Raw genomic sequence first — 17,288 nt, 5'->3', positions numbered from 1 at the left:
CACAGAGGTTATTTAAAACGAAAAAATTTCGATTGACAAATTAGTCGGTATTCTCAACACAGCAATTATATTACTTGAACAGCGGAACTTTGTAACTGAACAAGAAATCATGTCTGTTTATAGAATTAAAGAGAAAGTATTATCACATAAAACGAAGCAACTTAAACAACTTACATTGAAAGAAATGTTTAATAAAGTAAACAAATAAATATTAAGCTTTTTTTTTTTTTTTTTTTTTGCAAATTTTGATTTTAGATTATAATTGTTCTTTATTTCATAAATTACGGTTTCATATTTTTAATTTTATAATTTCTGCATTCCATCTTAGCAGATTTAAACTGATGATCTATAATCCGGAATCGCCGAAGTCCCAATGAGTCCGGATTAATGACTTTTGACTGTATATGCATGTATTTAATAAAAATCATTGAAACAACAACATCCACAAGAATTTAATGAAAACTAATACAAAATTTTAGAGTTTTATGTGAAAAACAAAACATTTATTGAATTTTTGGAAAATAATCAGATATTTTTCTTTGCATTGTCTTTTTTAGCATCAAATTGTTCAATGTCGTCCATTTTGTTATTCATTTCACTATTGGAATGTGTGTCTAAATAACTGCGCATACTTTTCATGATGTTCCTCATTTCAGATTATGTGAGAACAGAAGCTGCATTATTCATTTTATTTTCATCATCGGAATCTGTATCAATGATATTTTTTTAACTTTAAACAAACTCTAAATTGTCTTTGTCTGCCATAATTGGGGCTGTGCACACATTGTCATCAACTACTGCAACGAATTCCTCCAATAATACAGGAACTTTCTCAAGTATTTCATCAAGTGTTGGCTCAGTTTCAATATCCTTCTTCTCCATTTCTTTTGGTGCCAAAGAATCTGATACTTTTGAGAATCGTGCATGATGAAAACAATTTTCATTCGTCTTTAGAGTCACTGAATTCCACGCAGAGTGCAACAGGTGACAGGTGAGAGCAGGTCGGGACACCCGAATGGCTTACATAGACTAGTCGGGTATCGTCCGGATCCCGCAACTATCTGAAGCTACACTCCGAAAACAATACAAGGGCAAAGTACATGGCCATACAAGGGCAAAATACAGATTTTTCTGCGTGCGAAATTAAACATTTTCCTGGCTACATTGCATGCTAACACACTGCTACACATACTCGCTACAATATACATTTCATAATATGCATCGCGTTGATCATTGCACTGTACTTAAGGGACATTTACAACTCAATGCTACACTTAATACACTATATATTCTTTGCAACATAGTGTGCAACATATGAACCAAACTCACAGGTTTTAACTCGCACTACAATGTACTCGTCACCGATTTCCAAAGCCAACTGATGAGAATTTTTGTGTGACCTTTGTAGGGGTGAAAGGTGAAAGTAGCTTAGATAAACAAAACTGGCTCGTGTCACAGGCTATTCCTAGGATATTTCAAAGCCAAGTTAGCCTCCTACGAAACATGTGAAACCAACTCTCTTTTATTTCACACCCCTCTTAAATCTCACCTGCGAAGCCGGTGTTTTCTGTATTTTGTTCATTCCCAGAGAGGATATCTTTTCGTGTTAAAGTGATTTTTGTTTCATGTTAAGAGAAATAAAATGCATGAAAATATATAGAAGTTTGTCGGGACTATTGTATTATTTCATGTTAACCAATATTTCGTCTTAAGCACTTTCGTATTAAACACATTTCATTGTACCTTTAAGAAATATTTAATTAATATCTGAAAATGCAGTCAGAAATTCTGAAGTACTAACATTAAAAAGACTTGCATGTAAAAAATATTTAAACATAAATAATTAATTACACCGTTCTACAGATGTTCACTTGATCACACTACAGATGGATTGTTTCTGTTATACAGACAAATTTGCACTTTATTTGTCTAAGACTGGCTTATGTTTAGAAATTTCAGCAAAATTCATGTTTAACACCCATAAGCAATGTTTTGCTTGTATATTGAAGATTTATCACAAACAAAATTAAGAAATGGGGTAGCTTTTTCTTGCTATCACTCACTGAATAGAAATATGTACTTTATTTCCTACGATTGGCTCTTGTTCAAAGTTAAAGCAAAATTAAAAAATCAACATTTGATTAACATGTACAATACAAACTACAAAGTCAAATATGCAATAAAATGCCAAAAAGAAGAAATAACTAAAACAACAATCAATTTTAGTACAGCCATCTAATAAATACCTAACTAAAAGGGTACTATTCTGTTTTGAGGGCCATAAAAAAAATTGCAGCGAAAATGTATGTGCAAAAGCGGCAAATCTAGCAAACGCACCCATTTAACTGTGCGCCTAATCTAGCGTATGTGCTGATTTCAGATTGCTTAAGTTTATATAGTTATGTATTTCTTAAGATGCCATTGAAATACTAGTTTAATTTTTAAATCCTTTTTTGATATCCTATGGATTTAACAATTTGTGAATTGCCCATGATGAAAAGTCGGCAATAGAATTTTGGGTAAAGTGCAGAATCACCCACTGCTTGACGCGTTTTTAAGAATTGCACATACTCAGTATCCATGTGCACATCGACCTATTTTCACTTAAAAAAAAAAAATCCTAGAATTGCACAAAAATGGCACTGCGCACACCCTTGACTTTATCTATGTACACATCGCCCTATTTTCACTTAAAAAGTAAAAGAAAATTGACAAAAATCCAACTGTTTTTACCGTTGTAAAAAGCGGCAAACAAATAAGTGAGCGATTCTGCACTTTATCGAGAATATTTTCAAAGAAAAGGCATCATTCATTATAGAAAATTATGTTTGAACAACCAACGAGATGAAATTATGCTTTAGCGATAAGTCAATAGCAAAATAGCGATGCAGGCATCCATTCAGTTATGTTTAGCAATTTTTACATAAATTATAATAATAAAAAAGTATTATATGAAATTAACTTTTCATCTAAATTAAAACATCAATCTTATATAGTTATTTACTATTATACTTCCTTTCTTGCCGCAATTATTAGGGTTGCTGCAATGATTTTTGGCTGCATTGGCATCAACAATAGTTCGGCGATATTTTACGGCCCTCGAAACCGAATAGTTATCTAAATTTTATAATGCTGTCAATGCAGATACATAAATGTTTACACCAATCACAAAAATCACTAAGCAAACTGAAACCATTTTGAGAACCATAACTTTCTCTAATCTACGCTACGTACATATTTTTATTTATCAAAAGAATTTATTTTTATAAATGGGTATTTAGCAGTTACATAAGATTCCAAATACTTTACGCAACTCTACGTTAATAAGTTCCATATTTCATAATGATGATGATAGCTGCAAATCCGAATATTTACAGATACTTGAAGTCCAAAGCAGAATTTCGAGATTAATGAAATATGAAAAGAAATGTTATATCAAGATGTTATATCTGAGTTTTCAATTGCAATGGCAATACCTCAGTCAATCAAGATATGTGTAATATAGTTTTCAAACCACGAAGCATGGCCCTGATTTAGAAAAAAAGAAAAAACTTTTCACTTAAAAAAAAATCCCCGAATTGCACAAAAATGGCATCGCGCACTCTTTATCCATGTACACGTCGACCTATTTTTACTTAAGAGCACCAAATTCTACAATATAGGCAAACAAAAAATACATAATCTCAATAAAATACATTTTAAACCAAACAATAAAATAACATAAAAAAGGAAAAACATGTTATACATTTAAGCACTACCAAAAGCAAATATTCACTTACCATGATTTTTGAGTTTGCTTCGTACACCCAGAGCCACGTAAAAATCAAAATATCAATGATACTCAAATGACTTTTTTCAAACCAGATACTTTTTCCGATCGAACGCTTCACATAGTGACCATCTGAACGTTTCTTCCTACAAACCTATTCAAATCCATCTAAACAGTTTTATGTTCGACTAGACGCACATCCTTCCTACATACAGGACACTTATAATGCTACTAAGTAAACCTTCATTTACACACCAGTCAATTAAAGCTCTTTTCCCCTTTCACTCCAAATCATACAGAAACTTACTACATTCGGCCATTCTACCGTCTAAAGAATCAAACCAACACACACCATAAAAACGCTTACAAAACATCCTATGATTCAATTACATCACAATGCATGCAATTACATCACAATAGGGTTTCCATACCATTCAACTACTCAGGCTACCATAAATGAAACAACAACTTGGCGATAAATCAAACAACAACTTTGCCATAATACAAGGGGTACCTTAAAGTCTACTCTACCCAGGTCGATGTGTACATGGATACCGAGTGTGTGCAATTCTTTGTCTTGTTATTTTGCCTTTGTGTAGCAGCGATTTTTGCCCCAAAAATCTCCGCTACGCAAGCCAAAGAATCGCACAAACTCGGTATCCATGTGCCGCCAAAAATAGTTAAATTTTGCCAAGGGGTACCCTAAAATATACTTTTACCCAGGACTTGAACAGCAAAACTTTGTAATTAAACAAAAAATTATGTCTTCCTATTAACATAAAAAATGAAATTACTTAAAGAATATATGTTTAAAAAATAAATCGATACTAACAATGAGTTTTCTTTTCTAAATGTTGGTTGCCTTATGATCATCAAAGTGCTACAATACTTCACAAACAGTAATTCCATATAATCAATTATCTAAAACCCAGAAAGTTACGAAATCCGAAATACACGCATAAATATCTACCTGAATCCTTTCCCGATAATAGAAAAGTACAGATTTTTTTTTTTTTTGGAAATACCACAAGATCATATTTAAAAACATACGATTAAAACAAAAATTACATAAAGCATGGATTAAATTAAAAATCTGGGCTAATCTTTGGAATATGGTAACAGGTAGTTTGGCGGCATTTTGGTAAGGCAATAAAGGTTACTAGCTAGGACTTTAGCAATGTACATGGATAAAGTCAAGAGTGTGCGCAATGCTATTTTTTTGTGCAATTCTGGGATGTTTTTTTCAGTGAAAATAGGTCGACGTGTACATGGATACCGTGTATGTGCAATTCTTAAAAACGCGGCAAGCAGTTTGCGATTCTGCACTTTCTCCCAATTTCGCACACTAATGTTTGTCATGATTAAGCACTTTTGTTCCATAAAAGTTCTAGCATAAGCGTAATTCGGCTAGCAGATTGTTAACAAAAAATGTTGAGTTAAAAAAAAAAAAGCCTTTACTTCGTGAAAACAAAATGGCGTCCAAACAAAAACTAGCAGGTTGCTGTAGCAGGGTTGGTCGCCAAATATGGTCAAGTTACCATAATCCAAAGATTAACTAAAATCTGTTCTTTCGGATTGTAACTATCAATAAATTGAATTATCACTATATTTTCAGGTTACTGTCCTAACTTACATGCTTCTAGTAACTCAGCAACACCTGGTTCCATGTCCTGCTATTTTCTTGCTATCACGGAATAAATATTTTTAAATTAAAAGTTAAACAGCTGATCAGCAGCAAGTTGCAGCATTCATTTTTAAATGAAGATTTATAATGATACTAATCATTTAATGGATTCTGTCAAAACAAGGAGGAATCTGTCACACAGTCAAACAGTAAATAATAGAGCTGGAGCAAACCGCATGTATTCGTTACTGAGTAACGGGTACATCGGTTGACTCGAAGTACCGATTCGGTACTCACAAATTCATTTCGTTACTCGCATCTGTCGTACGATGCGGTTTGTTCGAATGATGCGGTTTCTATGCGAATACGAATGACAGACAGACAGACAGACAAAGTAGACAGATGTCTTGTTTTGCACCCGCTAATCTTTCTGCACCGATGGGCGAAAAATCAAGCATAGGTGCGAAGGAAAGGTATATAGAAAGAGGGGCAATTTCGTATTTGAGGAGAGTAAAAAGGAACTTCGTACATTTTGTACGACTTCAAAAGGCCAGAAAGAAAAGATGGGACAAAATAAAATTTAAATTAAATGTCCCAAAAATAATAGAGGGAAAAAAAAAAAAGGGACTATAGAAAGAAAAGGAAAAGAAGTAGAAAATATCCTAAAATACGATTGTGTCCATGAGTGTAGTTAAGGAGTTCATCTGCGAAATTCGTGTCTTAAAGAAGCAAACTTTAGCTAAGTTAAAAAAAAATAAATGAATGAATGAATGAATTCCTACATGGTAATGTGTATGCCGTTATCTTCAGACCTAACAAGAAAAGACATATATCATCACAGAGATGTACATAATATTTTAACTAAAGTAACATTAAATATTACCGTTCCCAAAAAATTCATGTATATTTCATAAAAACAGTAATTGACAAAATCATAAATCCATACACAGTGTGAGAGCATTTCAGCAAAAATAAATTACACAGTTTATTTTTCTTAAATATTAGTTAAATATAAAATTAATTTATTAATTTAACCGTTGTAATTTATTATAGTACAACTTTAACAAATTCCGTCACACTGTATTTTTATTTGCTCGTAATTCTAAGTTTGAGACCTGAAAAAAAAAGTCGGGGATCTTAGTTACAAAAATCACAATCTATACTCATCGAGGGTCAAGAGATCCCCATTTTTTCCCTCTCAAGAAATTCCTAAGCACGAAGAGGGGAGCCTCCGAAGGGTGTGAATTGCTGATAAGAACGGACTACTGATAAGGAATGTTGCGTCTCTACGGAATAGTTACGAAGAAAAGAACCACATGACTTGCTACTATTACTAACTATTGTATAATGCTAGAATCTTATGAAAAATAATAAATAAAAAAATTTAATTGCACTCTAGTGATAGAGAAACATATATTGTATAGAGAACAGAATGTTACTTATTTGAATATTCCGTGTCAGGGCCTCTTTTGGATTTCTCGTGTTGATAGTAAACAGCTAACAAAACACCTGAAGTTTCGATGAAGCGAAGTTTCCTTTTTCAATTTGATGAATGAGACATTGCATAGGAAAGGTGCATTAAACTTTTTTAGAGAGTTGAAAATATTTACTGAAACAGTTATTTAAAAAATTTCGAAGCTATGTATAGACACTTCCTCAGCTTTCGTGATCGCAGCCGATCTCCCGAATACGAATGACAGACGGACAGACAGACAAAGTAGACAGATGTCTTGTTTTGCACCCGCTAAGTCTTTCTGCACCGATGGGCGAAAAATCAAGCATAGGTGCGAAAGAAAGGTATATAGAAAGAGGGGCAATTTCGTATTTGAAGAAAGTAAAAAGGAACTTCGTACATCTTGTACGAGTTCAAAAGGCCAGGAAGAAAAGATGGGACAAAATAAAATTTAAAATAAATGGCCCAAAAATAATAGAGGGAAAAAAAAAAAAAAAAAAAAAAGGGCCTATAGAAAGAAAAGGAAAAGAAGTAGAAAATATCCTAAAATACGATTGTGTCCATGAGTGTAGTTAAAAGGAGAAGAAACTGTCTTCATTTACGATAAATAGTGTCTCACAGGTGTGTTTGTGTAGTGAGTGTGTTTGGTAATGGTGAATAGATGTGTTACTGGGGAAAAAACAAATATTGACGGTATTTATTTTCGTATCAAGGTATTTAGCATGGAATATAAAGTAATATGTACGCTTGCATCCTGAGATATCAACAAAGGTCATCAAACAAAAGTATATATTAATTTAACCAAAGTAACTTATGCTACTTTCATTTTCAACATTTTCATACATTTTTCAAAAAGCAGCAGCAGACTAACAACATAGAACCATATACAATACAAGACCACAACCGCATACACCCAAAAAAATAAATAAATAAATCAATAAAATAATATATATATATATATATATATATATATATGTATATAAATATATTTATGTGTGTAAATTACTGAGTATATGTATTAAAAACACAAATTAAACAGTATTTATTAATTTAACTATCATAATTTATTACAAGATTAATTATTTTACTATCATAATTTATTACTAGTTAAATAATGTTAATATAACACAATGAGGCACACTGTTATTTATATAAGCTCATAGTTCTAAAAATTCCTTTAAGGCGGTGAAGAATAAACCATCCCTTACATATGGACATTTAACAGATAGCAAAGAACAGTATGAGAAAAAATCGGTGAGGTATAATATTATTTAAAGGCGAAACTATATTCAAGCGATCTAGAAAGAAAAGAGAATCCAGAAGATCCGAGAGGGAAATAGCGCGATGCCCAAATTATCCCTCTCATCCCCAAATTTTCCCTCTCTCGAGATTCCTTAAGGGCTTTGTAAGTGTTGACAGACGTGAACTGATAACGCTGGTGTCTGTTTCGAGTTGATACACAAAGGAAGCCACAAGCAATGGCAATTTCAAGTATTTTTTAATGCTTTAAACTGATGAAAAATTAAGATTTATTGATTTAAAGGCACTTATTTATAGAAATTTGATTTACTTTAGATGAAAAAAAGTACTTATCTTAAAATTCCAGGTTTTTGGAGTATATCCTTACATTGTCCGCTGTTTTATTCTCGTCAACATCGGAGCCGAAATTCATTGGAATGATATAGGTTTTGTAGGGAAAAAATAAACATTTTTCAAAGAAATTTAATTGATAATCACCAAGAGGAAAGGAAAAATTTTCACTTTTTTACAGAGCGCAGCGATCGTGCTGCCGCTTGCCTCGGTGATCACACAGCCCCCCCGAATACGAATGATGCGGTTGCTGTTCGAATACGAATGATACGGTTGCATCACAATGCGCTCATATTTTTCATAGATAATTTTGAATTTTTTTGGGCATCGGGCAAACTCTTGTTTACATTATGTGTTTTAGTTGAAATACTATTTAGTTGTTGATATTTAAGAAAATGAGCAATTTTGATAGCGTGAAGCGTTATTTTGTATTTGCTTTTTACTATTGCTATTTATGTTTGTAATTTGAAAATTTAGATAATTCATCTTTTTTTTTTTTTTTTTTTTTTTTTTTTTTTTCCCTTGAGCGTGCCATAGTCAGATTTTATTGATTTGAAATATTTATATACTGCACTTAGGTATTGTTTATATAAGAATATGTAGGTTAATATAGGTTCTTTACTTCCTTGTATCAAATAAAATGGTAGCAATTATTGTAATCGAGAAAACGTTTGGGTATCATATTTTAACGGAAATATCCGTTTTTGACGATTACGGAATCCATGTGAATTATTTTTTGGGCTGACGCCTGTACGTACGAACACAATGAAAGACTCTCTCTCTCTCTCTCTCTTTTTTTTTTTTTTTCAAAAAAACTTATTGTTAAATGTAATCCCATTTACTCTAAGCTGATACTTATGACTAATGATTATGACTTTATGTTGATACTTGAAAGGGATTTTTTTCGTGATGTGTAAGTACGTATATATGCATTTTGCATAACTCAAAAACGGTTAGTTATAGAACATTGAAATTTTGTATATGGGTCCGTGATAACATCTAGATGTGCACCTCCCTTTTTATTGCAATCGGTAATACTACCAAACGTAAATATGTATATATATATCAAATAAATTATAATTAAATGTAAATTACACACACACACATACTTTGCTTGATATATATATGTATAATAAAAGCCAAGTAAGGCGAAAATAAAAGCTTTGGCTTTTATTTTATTTAATTATTACTAAATAAGTTACTTGACTTTTATTTTCGCAATCATTGGTTGTAGTCAGGACTTAATTTTTAAAATTAGAAGTGCTGGAGCTCTATGGAAGGCAATCAGGAAAGATGAATAAATAAATAAATAAATAAATAAAAATAAAATAAGTATTACAATAATAAAATAATTAGCAACTAGAATATTAAATTATTATTATAATTCAATAAAAATTTAAAGACAAATGAAAATTTAATTAATGAATAACTAAGTAATGAAATAAAATACCAAACATCGTCTTGTTTGGGGGCTGTGACTAAAATTGCAATTTAAGAACTAAGCCGAGCATAAGCTAAATTTAGGCTTTTGATGAGCAAATAATATACTGTTTACCAGAGTATAGATAGAAATTTGGTTATGTAGCCCATTCTTCTAAAACGACGTTTCGTAGCTGCCTTCCATCACCAATTCCTTTTTTTTTTTTTTTTTTTTTTTTCGGTTTCGGTTTATTCGGTTACAGCAAAGCACACTACGGCTATTGCCTACGGGGAGGGAAGCCTTCGTGTAGGATTTTTTAAAGGGAACTGACTCATATGCAAGTTACACACGGGAATAACAATGAAAACGCCCGTGCAGCTAGCCGTTAGCCGGGAATTGAACCCCGGACCGAACTATTAGTGCTCAGCGACTTTACCGCTCGAGCTCTGGTGGGCTCTTTTTTTCTTTTCATTCGCTGTTTAAAAAACGGGTGTTCACGATAAAGTAAGCACATGTTTACTTGAATTAAAATGGGTTAGACGATGTGACTCTTCCTACTTTAATCTCACTTAGCTTTTAATTTCTAATATTGATTCAATGTTTTCTGTAGACAAAGTATTCTGATTAGAATAATAGATTTCAAACATGTTCAAAAGGTGTGTATCTGAATATAATTAGGTTTTTATAACATAGGGCCCATTTTATTAGTTTCACATAGTTCTAAAGCAATTGAACCACAGCATCGTTGTTTTGAAAGAAAGTAAAAATGTGAGAAATGTATAATGAACATTAATATACAAGCTTTATTAAAAGTAGTCAGCCTTTTAAAACGTGACCGTCTATGCTTTTAGAGGATTTTTGGAGCTCTGTGCATTTGCTCTGGCATCTTAAAAAAGTGATGTTCAATATCAACGTATGTTTATGCTCTCAAAAATACAGGTTTCTTTCAGAAAGCGACCTCTTAGAAGTCGTCAATAAATGATTCAGTATAAATATTTTCTAATAGACCATAGAATAAATTTATTTTAACGTCAATTTAAAAATGGCTGCTTGTACTAAGAGTTAAGAGCAATAAGACTCTAATTTTTCTTTTGCAATTAGCTATCATGCCAGCTGAATTGTTTTCTGCATAACCTTTATTGTGTATAATTGAAATATTTAGCTATGCATTCAACAAATATACAACAAATGTAAGACAAATCATTAAAAAAATTAAAATTTGGAACATTAATGATAATTTTTTTGTTATACATAAAATATTATTAATGAATGATGAATTTATATCATATTATATATAAATCAAAATTTAAACTCCTATTCATTTATAATAAATTGAAGAAAAGCTATAAAGTGAATTAATTTTTAATAACAAAACGAAAATTAAAAAAAAATTTTGTCATATACCTAGAATCTAAAAATGACGAATACTGAATTTTACGACTCATGTGTGTATGGGTGCACTTAATTACGGCAAGGCACACTATGGCTATCTGCCTAAGGGGGGATGCCTTCGTGGAGGACTTTCTAAGGGAAACTGGCTCGTATACACGTTACACATGGGGAAAACCACAAAAACACCCATGTAGTAGGACCGTTCGCGGGATTCGAACCTCAGACCGAACTAACAGTGTTCAGCGACTTTACCGCTCGGCCTCTGGTGGGCCGTTTTACGACTCATATAATAATAAATGCATGTTCATATTGTAACAGAAATTTTGTTAGAAGTCTAGCATATGTATAGTTATTTGTGATCTTTTAAAACTGTCGTAACATAATGCATATTTATCATTATCGTGAATCAAAACAGTATGCTTTACATCCTTACAAATATACGTGATAGATTTTAATATTTATTTCTGCATATACTTACGTTTCCCAAAGACACGAAAGCAAGTCAAGCAGATTTTTGTTGTATTAAGCAGACTTAAGTTCTCTGTTAGCTAGTGTAACATAATTTCGGATGTTAGTGTAACATAATTTCGGACTCTATGAGCCTTCCAGAATTATTAGCAAAATAGTGGAAACGTCTTTACAAAGTGTTTTTATAAGGAAACAACAGATGTATACTGAGCAGTGATCAACTGATATATTTCTTAAATGATTTGGTTTAGTTGATTATGACAAAACACACTGGGGCTATGTGCCTAAAAGGAAAAATGCCTTCGTAGAGCACTTTCTTAGGAAAGCTGGCTCGTATGGTACGTGGTAAGCTGGCTTGTAAGCTGGTACGGGGAAAAAAACCACGAAACGCTTATGAAGCCAACCCGTTTGCCTGAGATCGAACTCAATACAAATCCCAAATAGATGAGAACCAATGAAAATAAATGAGATCGAACCAATACTTTCCCAAATACAAATATTTTCTGTATTTGTATTTGGGAAAGTTTTATGGTCATTATGAAAAAGTGAAAATTTGATATGGATTCCGCATGACTTCCTTCTACGACTATTTAAATTATGCTTATTTTTTCTGCACTTCATTTAAACTTATTTCCTCGAATTATTCTAACTCAATTAAGCGATACCCAAAGGCAAGTTACAAATGGCATCAAACATTGCAAATTTTGAAACTAAATTTCCTGGTCAATCTTTGTCCTACAGGACTCAAACTTCTTGTATTTTTCTTTTTCATAACGAGTATAAAGGTTTTCCAAATATAAATATAGAAACCAGAAGACGACATTAAATTTAAAAGTTAGATTTCATAATTTGCCCAAAACTAATTCTTTTTTAAATTTGACATTGACAAAATATGAATATTTTCGTCATTTAAAATACTTCTGTATTTTTGTTGCACCGTATTTAAACTTGCTTCCTCGAGTTATTGACATTAAATTACATTAATTCCATTATCTATCGGAAAATAATTATAGCAAATCATCTATTTACGACATCTCTAAGAGGTCACCTTTTAAGAGATCTCTATTTTTGGGAACATAAACAAACATTGGTAGTGAACATCATCTTTTTAAGACCACCACATGTAAAATCCTCTAAAAGCATGAATGGTTGCATTTAATAAGGACCCATTACTTTTAATAAGGAATGTAACATTAATCTTAATTATACATGTTTTTGACGTGTGTGCCAAAATAGTGATAACGTACTTCTGTTGCTTTAGAAATGTGTGAAATTAAAAAAATGGATACTATACAACAAAAATGTTATTATATTCAGATACACACCTTTTGAACACGTCTGAAATTCATTATTCTGCTCAACATAATTTGTCTGCATAAAATATTAAATAATATTAAAAAATCAAAAGCTAAGTCGAAGTAGAAACAGTCATCTCTTCTAAAACATTTTAATTGAAGTAAACAGACGTTCGCATTATCGTAAAGTAAACACCTATTTTTCAAACAGCGGATGAAACGGGAAAGAGGGAATTGGTGGGGGAAGGCAGCGAACGAAATAACACTTTTTCGAGCTGGGGATTAAATGAGAAAGGACGAAACGATACTAAGCCAATAAGACAAGATCTGGTATTTTACTTTATTATTTAATTAGTCATCATAAATTTAAAAATTATTTTAATTTTTATTTGTTTTTACATTTTTATTAAATTGTACTTATAAGTATTTTATATTTCAGTTGCTAATTATTATGTTACTTTAATTATTCATTATTTTAATCACTATTTTTTGTTATTTTAATTATTAAGTTTTTTAATAAGTAATTTTTTGTTATTTTAATTACTAATTAATGTTATTATTGTAATATTTATTTCCTTTCTTTCTTTATTTTTTATTTTATTTTTTCCTGACGGCCTTTCGTAGGCCCTTCTGACTTTAGAAACTAAGCCCTGACAGCAATAGAAAATTTAATAATGAATCATATCCAGTGCACCAAAAAATAATAGCCAAAATAAAGTGAATTATTTCTACCCAAAAAAAGGCAACGGAAAACTAGAATAGCTCACGTGATTCAATACAATGCGACGTTTCAAAGCCCTTTTTAGGGCCGTAGACCGATCAAATAGGCTCAGTATACGGATACCGATCGATTTTACCGAAAGTAACGAGTAACGATACGATAGTAACGAGTACTGGTTCACCGAGTAACGAATACATACGGGTACACAATTTCTCGTTACTTCTACAGCACTAGTAAATAATACTATCCATCCTTTATAGCAAACACAAATAAAACGGAATAAAAAATATTCCATTTTGCTCTCTGAATCACTTTTTTGCCTGTTGGGAATCTCAGAGGAAATTTGATAAGTATGGTTTTTCTACACACACAGTCTTGCCGCTCGCATATTCACAAAGCCTACAGACTGTTTCGCTACTCTTTGCTCTGATTGGTTAAAATAGGAAACTTAGGAATCTTGTGGTTGGCGCCCTTTTGCTTCGTCGCCTTTACTATTTGTCTATGAGCGTGGTGTACCGAAAAGCGTAAAGAAACGAGGGAGAAACCGCAGCTCAGGGCTACGGAGCATGGAATAAATCCTCGGTTTTCTAGATCAAGGGTTCTATCCTTTCTCGTGACTTTTGCAAACTCTGCCTTGCACGGACTTATTTTTTTTTTTTAATTCTCACTTTATTGAATGACTTAGACATTATTGGACTTTTCGCTTTCGAGTGTGGTGTTAAGAACTTAACACCTCTATTTTTGTGAATACTAATATTTCTGATTTTTCTTTACTGGTTTGTATTCTTTGTAATAGGTACCAGTAGCCAGATTACGATTCAAGATTCCGAAAAGCTTTACAACAGAAATCACGCGTAAGGAAATAAAATATAATTTTAGTTATACTTACTCATAATTTAAGTAAAAAGAATAGGTATCCAACGCCCTTAAATGTTTATTGAATGTTTTCATTTGGTTTATTTTTTTAATTTTCCTTCATTTGTATAAATTAATCCGCTATGGAAATTTACACAATAGACTTTTTCTAACAGAAACGATGAAAATGTACATATGCCATTTCCATGTAAACACTTTTTCTTGCAAAATAAATTCTTTAACCAAATACAAATAAACTGTTAATAAGATCAGTAAGTTATTTAAAATATATTCGGCCTAATTCCCTTTAGCTTTCATTCATAAAATAAAAAATTATCGAATGAAAAAAACGCTGTTTCTCCTCGCTTTACTGAAAGCCCACAAGGTATATTTGGCGTTAATTACCAAGCCTACAAGACGATAACTCGCCATTCCAAATATGACCACCGAGCAGATGTTTCATCCAATGAGAGCAGACTGTAGGAGAAAGGTCTGTAGGCTATGTGAATATGCTTGACACTCGAGGATAAAATACGATCTGTGTATATGTGTGTGTGTGTATAAGTATGTTTATGATAAGCGTACTCAGAAAAGTAACTAAATTTATAGTAAAAAGATGAAATAAGAAATGTATGTAGCAAATAATAAAGCAGAATCATAGTTTATTTGAAATATCTCTTAATATATGTGAATTTTTAATCTTTAGTTTCGTCAACATTAAAACATAATTATACTACATAAAAGTAAACCGGATAAAATGATTAATAGAAACCGATCATCATTACATGACACAAGAGCACGGAGAATTTCATAAACAGTATGAGAGTATGACATTGCAAAATATTTTTAAACATGCAGAAAGTGAATTTAAATAATTCAGCACAAAACACAAGAATAGTTGCGTACACACCATTTGTAAGTACACAGTACACACACCATGGAGGTTAGAATAGATGAAGGTTGCATTTAGAAATGCAAAAATAACTTAGGTTGGTTCTGCATATTCATAAACTAAAAAGTCCGGCGGTCATAAGAAATGACCGCTGCTCTAGATATTATAAATTGCAATTAAAATGATTTGTACAAAGGTGTCTTTTAATTCAAACTGAATTACCCAGGGCAGGCGGTGAGGACCAACGACTTCATATAACAGGTAGATGGCTCACCCACAGAGAATTCGTCTGCTAGGCTGTCTTCAACATATACCACGTGACTTACGGTCTTGGCGCTCTTGGGGAGTGATAGCTTAGGATGTTAATTTGGCGCGCTTTTGATATGGCAGGTAGTGTTTTTTATTTCCGTCTGATGGCAGTCGGCAAACAACGACCTCGAATTAGGTTATTCGATTTTTTACAATTATTTTTACATGTAACTTAAGCCCTTTTCTCCTGAATATTTTATCTATATTTTTAATAATCGCTTTAAATTATTTGCGCCATTATTTAAGATGTTTAGGTTAAATAATTTTAGGAAGAAAATCTACAATAAGTAACAAAAAATTGAGATGGAAACTTTAATTTTGAATGATATTTAAAAATGAATTGCACTACTGTTATAATATTTGAGAAGGTAAAAAAATCTCTTTTATTTTTAATGCATTGCTTCCTAAAGAGAAAAAGAAAATCACATTGTAATATATATATTTATGCAATTGATGAAATATATACTTACAGACTGTTGACTTTCAGCTGGAACTATAAACTATTACTGTCCAAACTTATTATATAGTTTATGACACAAAAAGATAAATTATACTGAAATCTTATTAACCCTCTGACTGCTCAGTTTGTGGACCGAAATTGATTCAAAAATTGTGTAATTTTTTTTTTTTTTTTTTGGGCAAATTTTAAATCTATATATATTAGAGAATTGAAAAATGCATTTTTTCTTTCTAGAAAATTTTTTTATATAGATTTTTATCATCAGAAACTAAGTTGTCAGAAATACCAATTTTTAAATGTTATCACCAAAAAAAATTTTTTTTAAATAAATTTCAGTCCAACTACAGTTAATTTCTATTTATTGCATAATATAAAAGGTAGAATTATAAAATTTAAGAAAATATAAAGCACTGAGGGAAAAAATACATTAAAAATGCAGTTTAGTATGATAGAGTTCAAAACGGGGTTCAAGGCAAAGTCCAACTTCACAGTTTTTGCAGGAGATTCAATAAATCTAATTAATAATCAATTTAATTATTAATCTAATCAAAAATCTAATTAATAATTCAATGATTTAGTTAAATAATCAAGATAATCGCTGAATGTTTTCGAGTGGCCATTTCTGTAAGAAAAAAGCGGCAAATGTCGTGTTTGAGCGGTAATTCCACGGGCCTTCAAACGCCCCAATTTAGCGGACAACTAACGATATTTGTTGTCCAAAACGTAAACTAAACGTCTAATACTGTATATAATTTATTTCAGTGGCCAAATGTGGAAAAAACGGGATGCGCTCATCAATAAAGGAAGAAAAACACATGCCCACGGAAATCGCGGGTTGAGCAGATTTTGCTACATTTGAGTTGCCCGTGGAAATCGCGGGATAAGCAGTCAGAGGGTTAAAGAAAAATATTTTACTTTCTTACATTTAAGTAAACATCATTTTACTTAATTTAAAGTCAGAAATAGTTTTTGGAAGAATTTCATTTACCTTTGACCTTTCGGTGTTACCAATAGTACTTGCATTCTGAAAATGTATGATA

The 17,288-nt window shown here is 31.7% G+C and overlaps 1 protein-coding gene across 3 annotated transcripts in view; it reads right to left on the bottom strand.

Annotated features, from left to right (window-relative positions):
• Positions 1 to 5,750, bottom strand: part of koko (cyclin Q) — a 38,921-nt gene extending 33,171 nt beyond the window's left edge. For 2 of the 3 annotated variants that reach the window (XM_035361328.2, XM_035361327.2), the window contains exon 1: positions 5,403 to 5,750. Coding sequence is in view for 1 of the 3 variants with exons in the window: in XM_035361327.2 (XP_035217218.2) it covers positions 5,403 to 5,436 (34 nt within the window). In the remaining 2 variants the exon portion in view is untranslated. Of the gene's footprint in view, positions 1 to 3,779; positions 3,964 to 5,402 lie in introns of those variants that run through there. The other variant, XM_085810760.1, reaches the window with a different exon arrangement.
• Positions 5,751 to 17,288: the final 11,538 nt, after the last annotated feature.

The sequence above is a fragment of the Stegodyphus dumicola genome, chromosome 2 (assembly GCF_044657685.1).
Source record: "Stegodyphus dumicola isolate Sdum_Otavi_A_Nest chromosome 2, ASM4465768v1".
Taxonomy (NCBI): Eukaryota; Metazoa; Arthropoda; class Arachnida; order Araneae; family Eresidae; genus Stegodyphus; species Stegodyphus dumicola.
The sequence above is the reverse complement of the archived record's forward strand: the minus strand, read 5'-3'. Positions and strand labels throughout refer to the sequence as shown.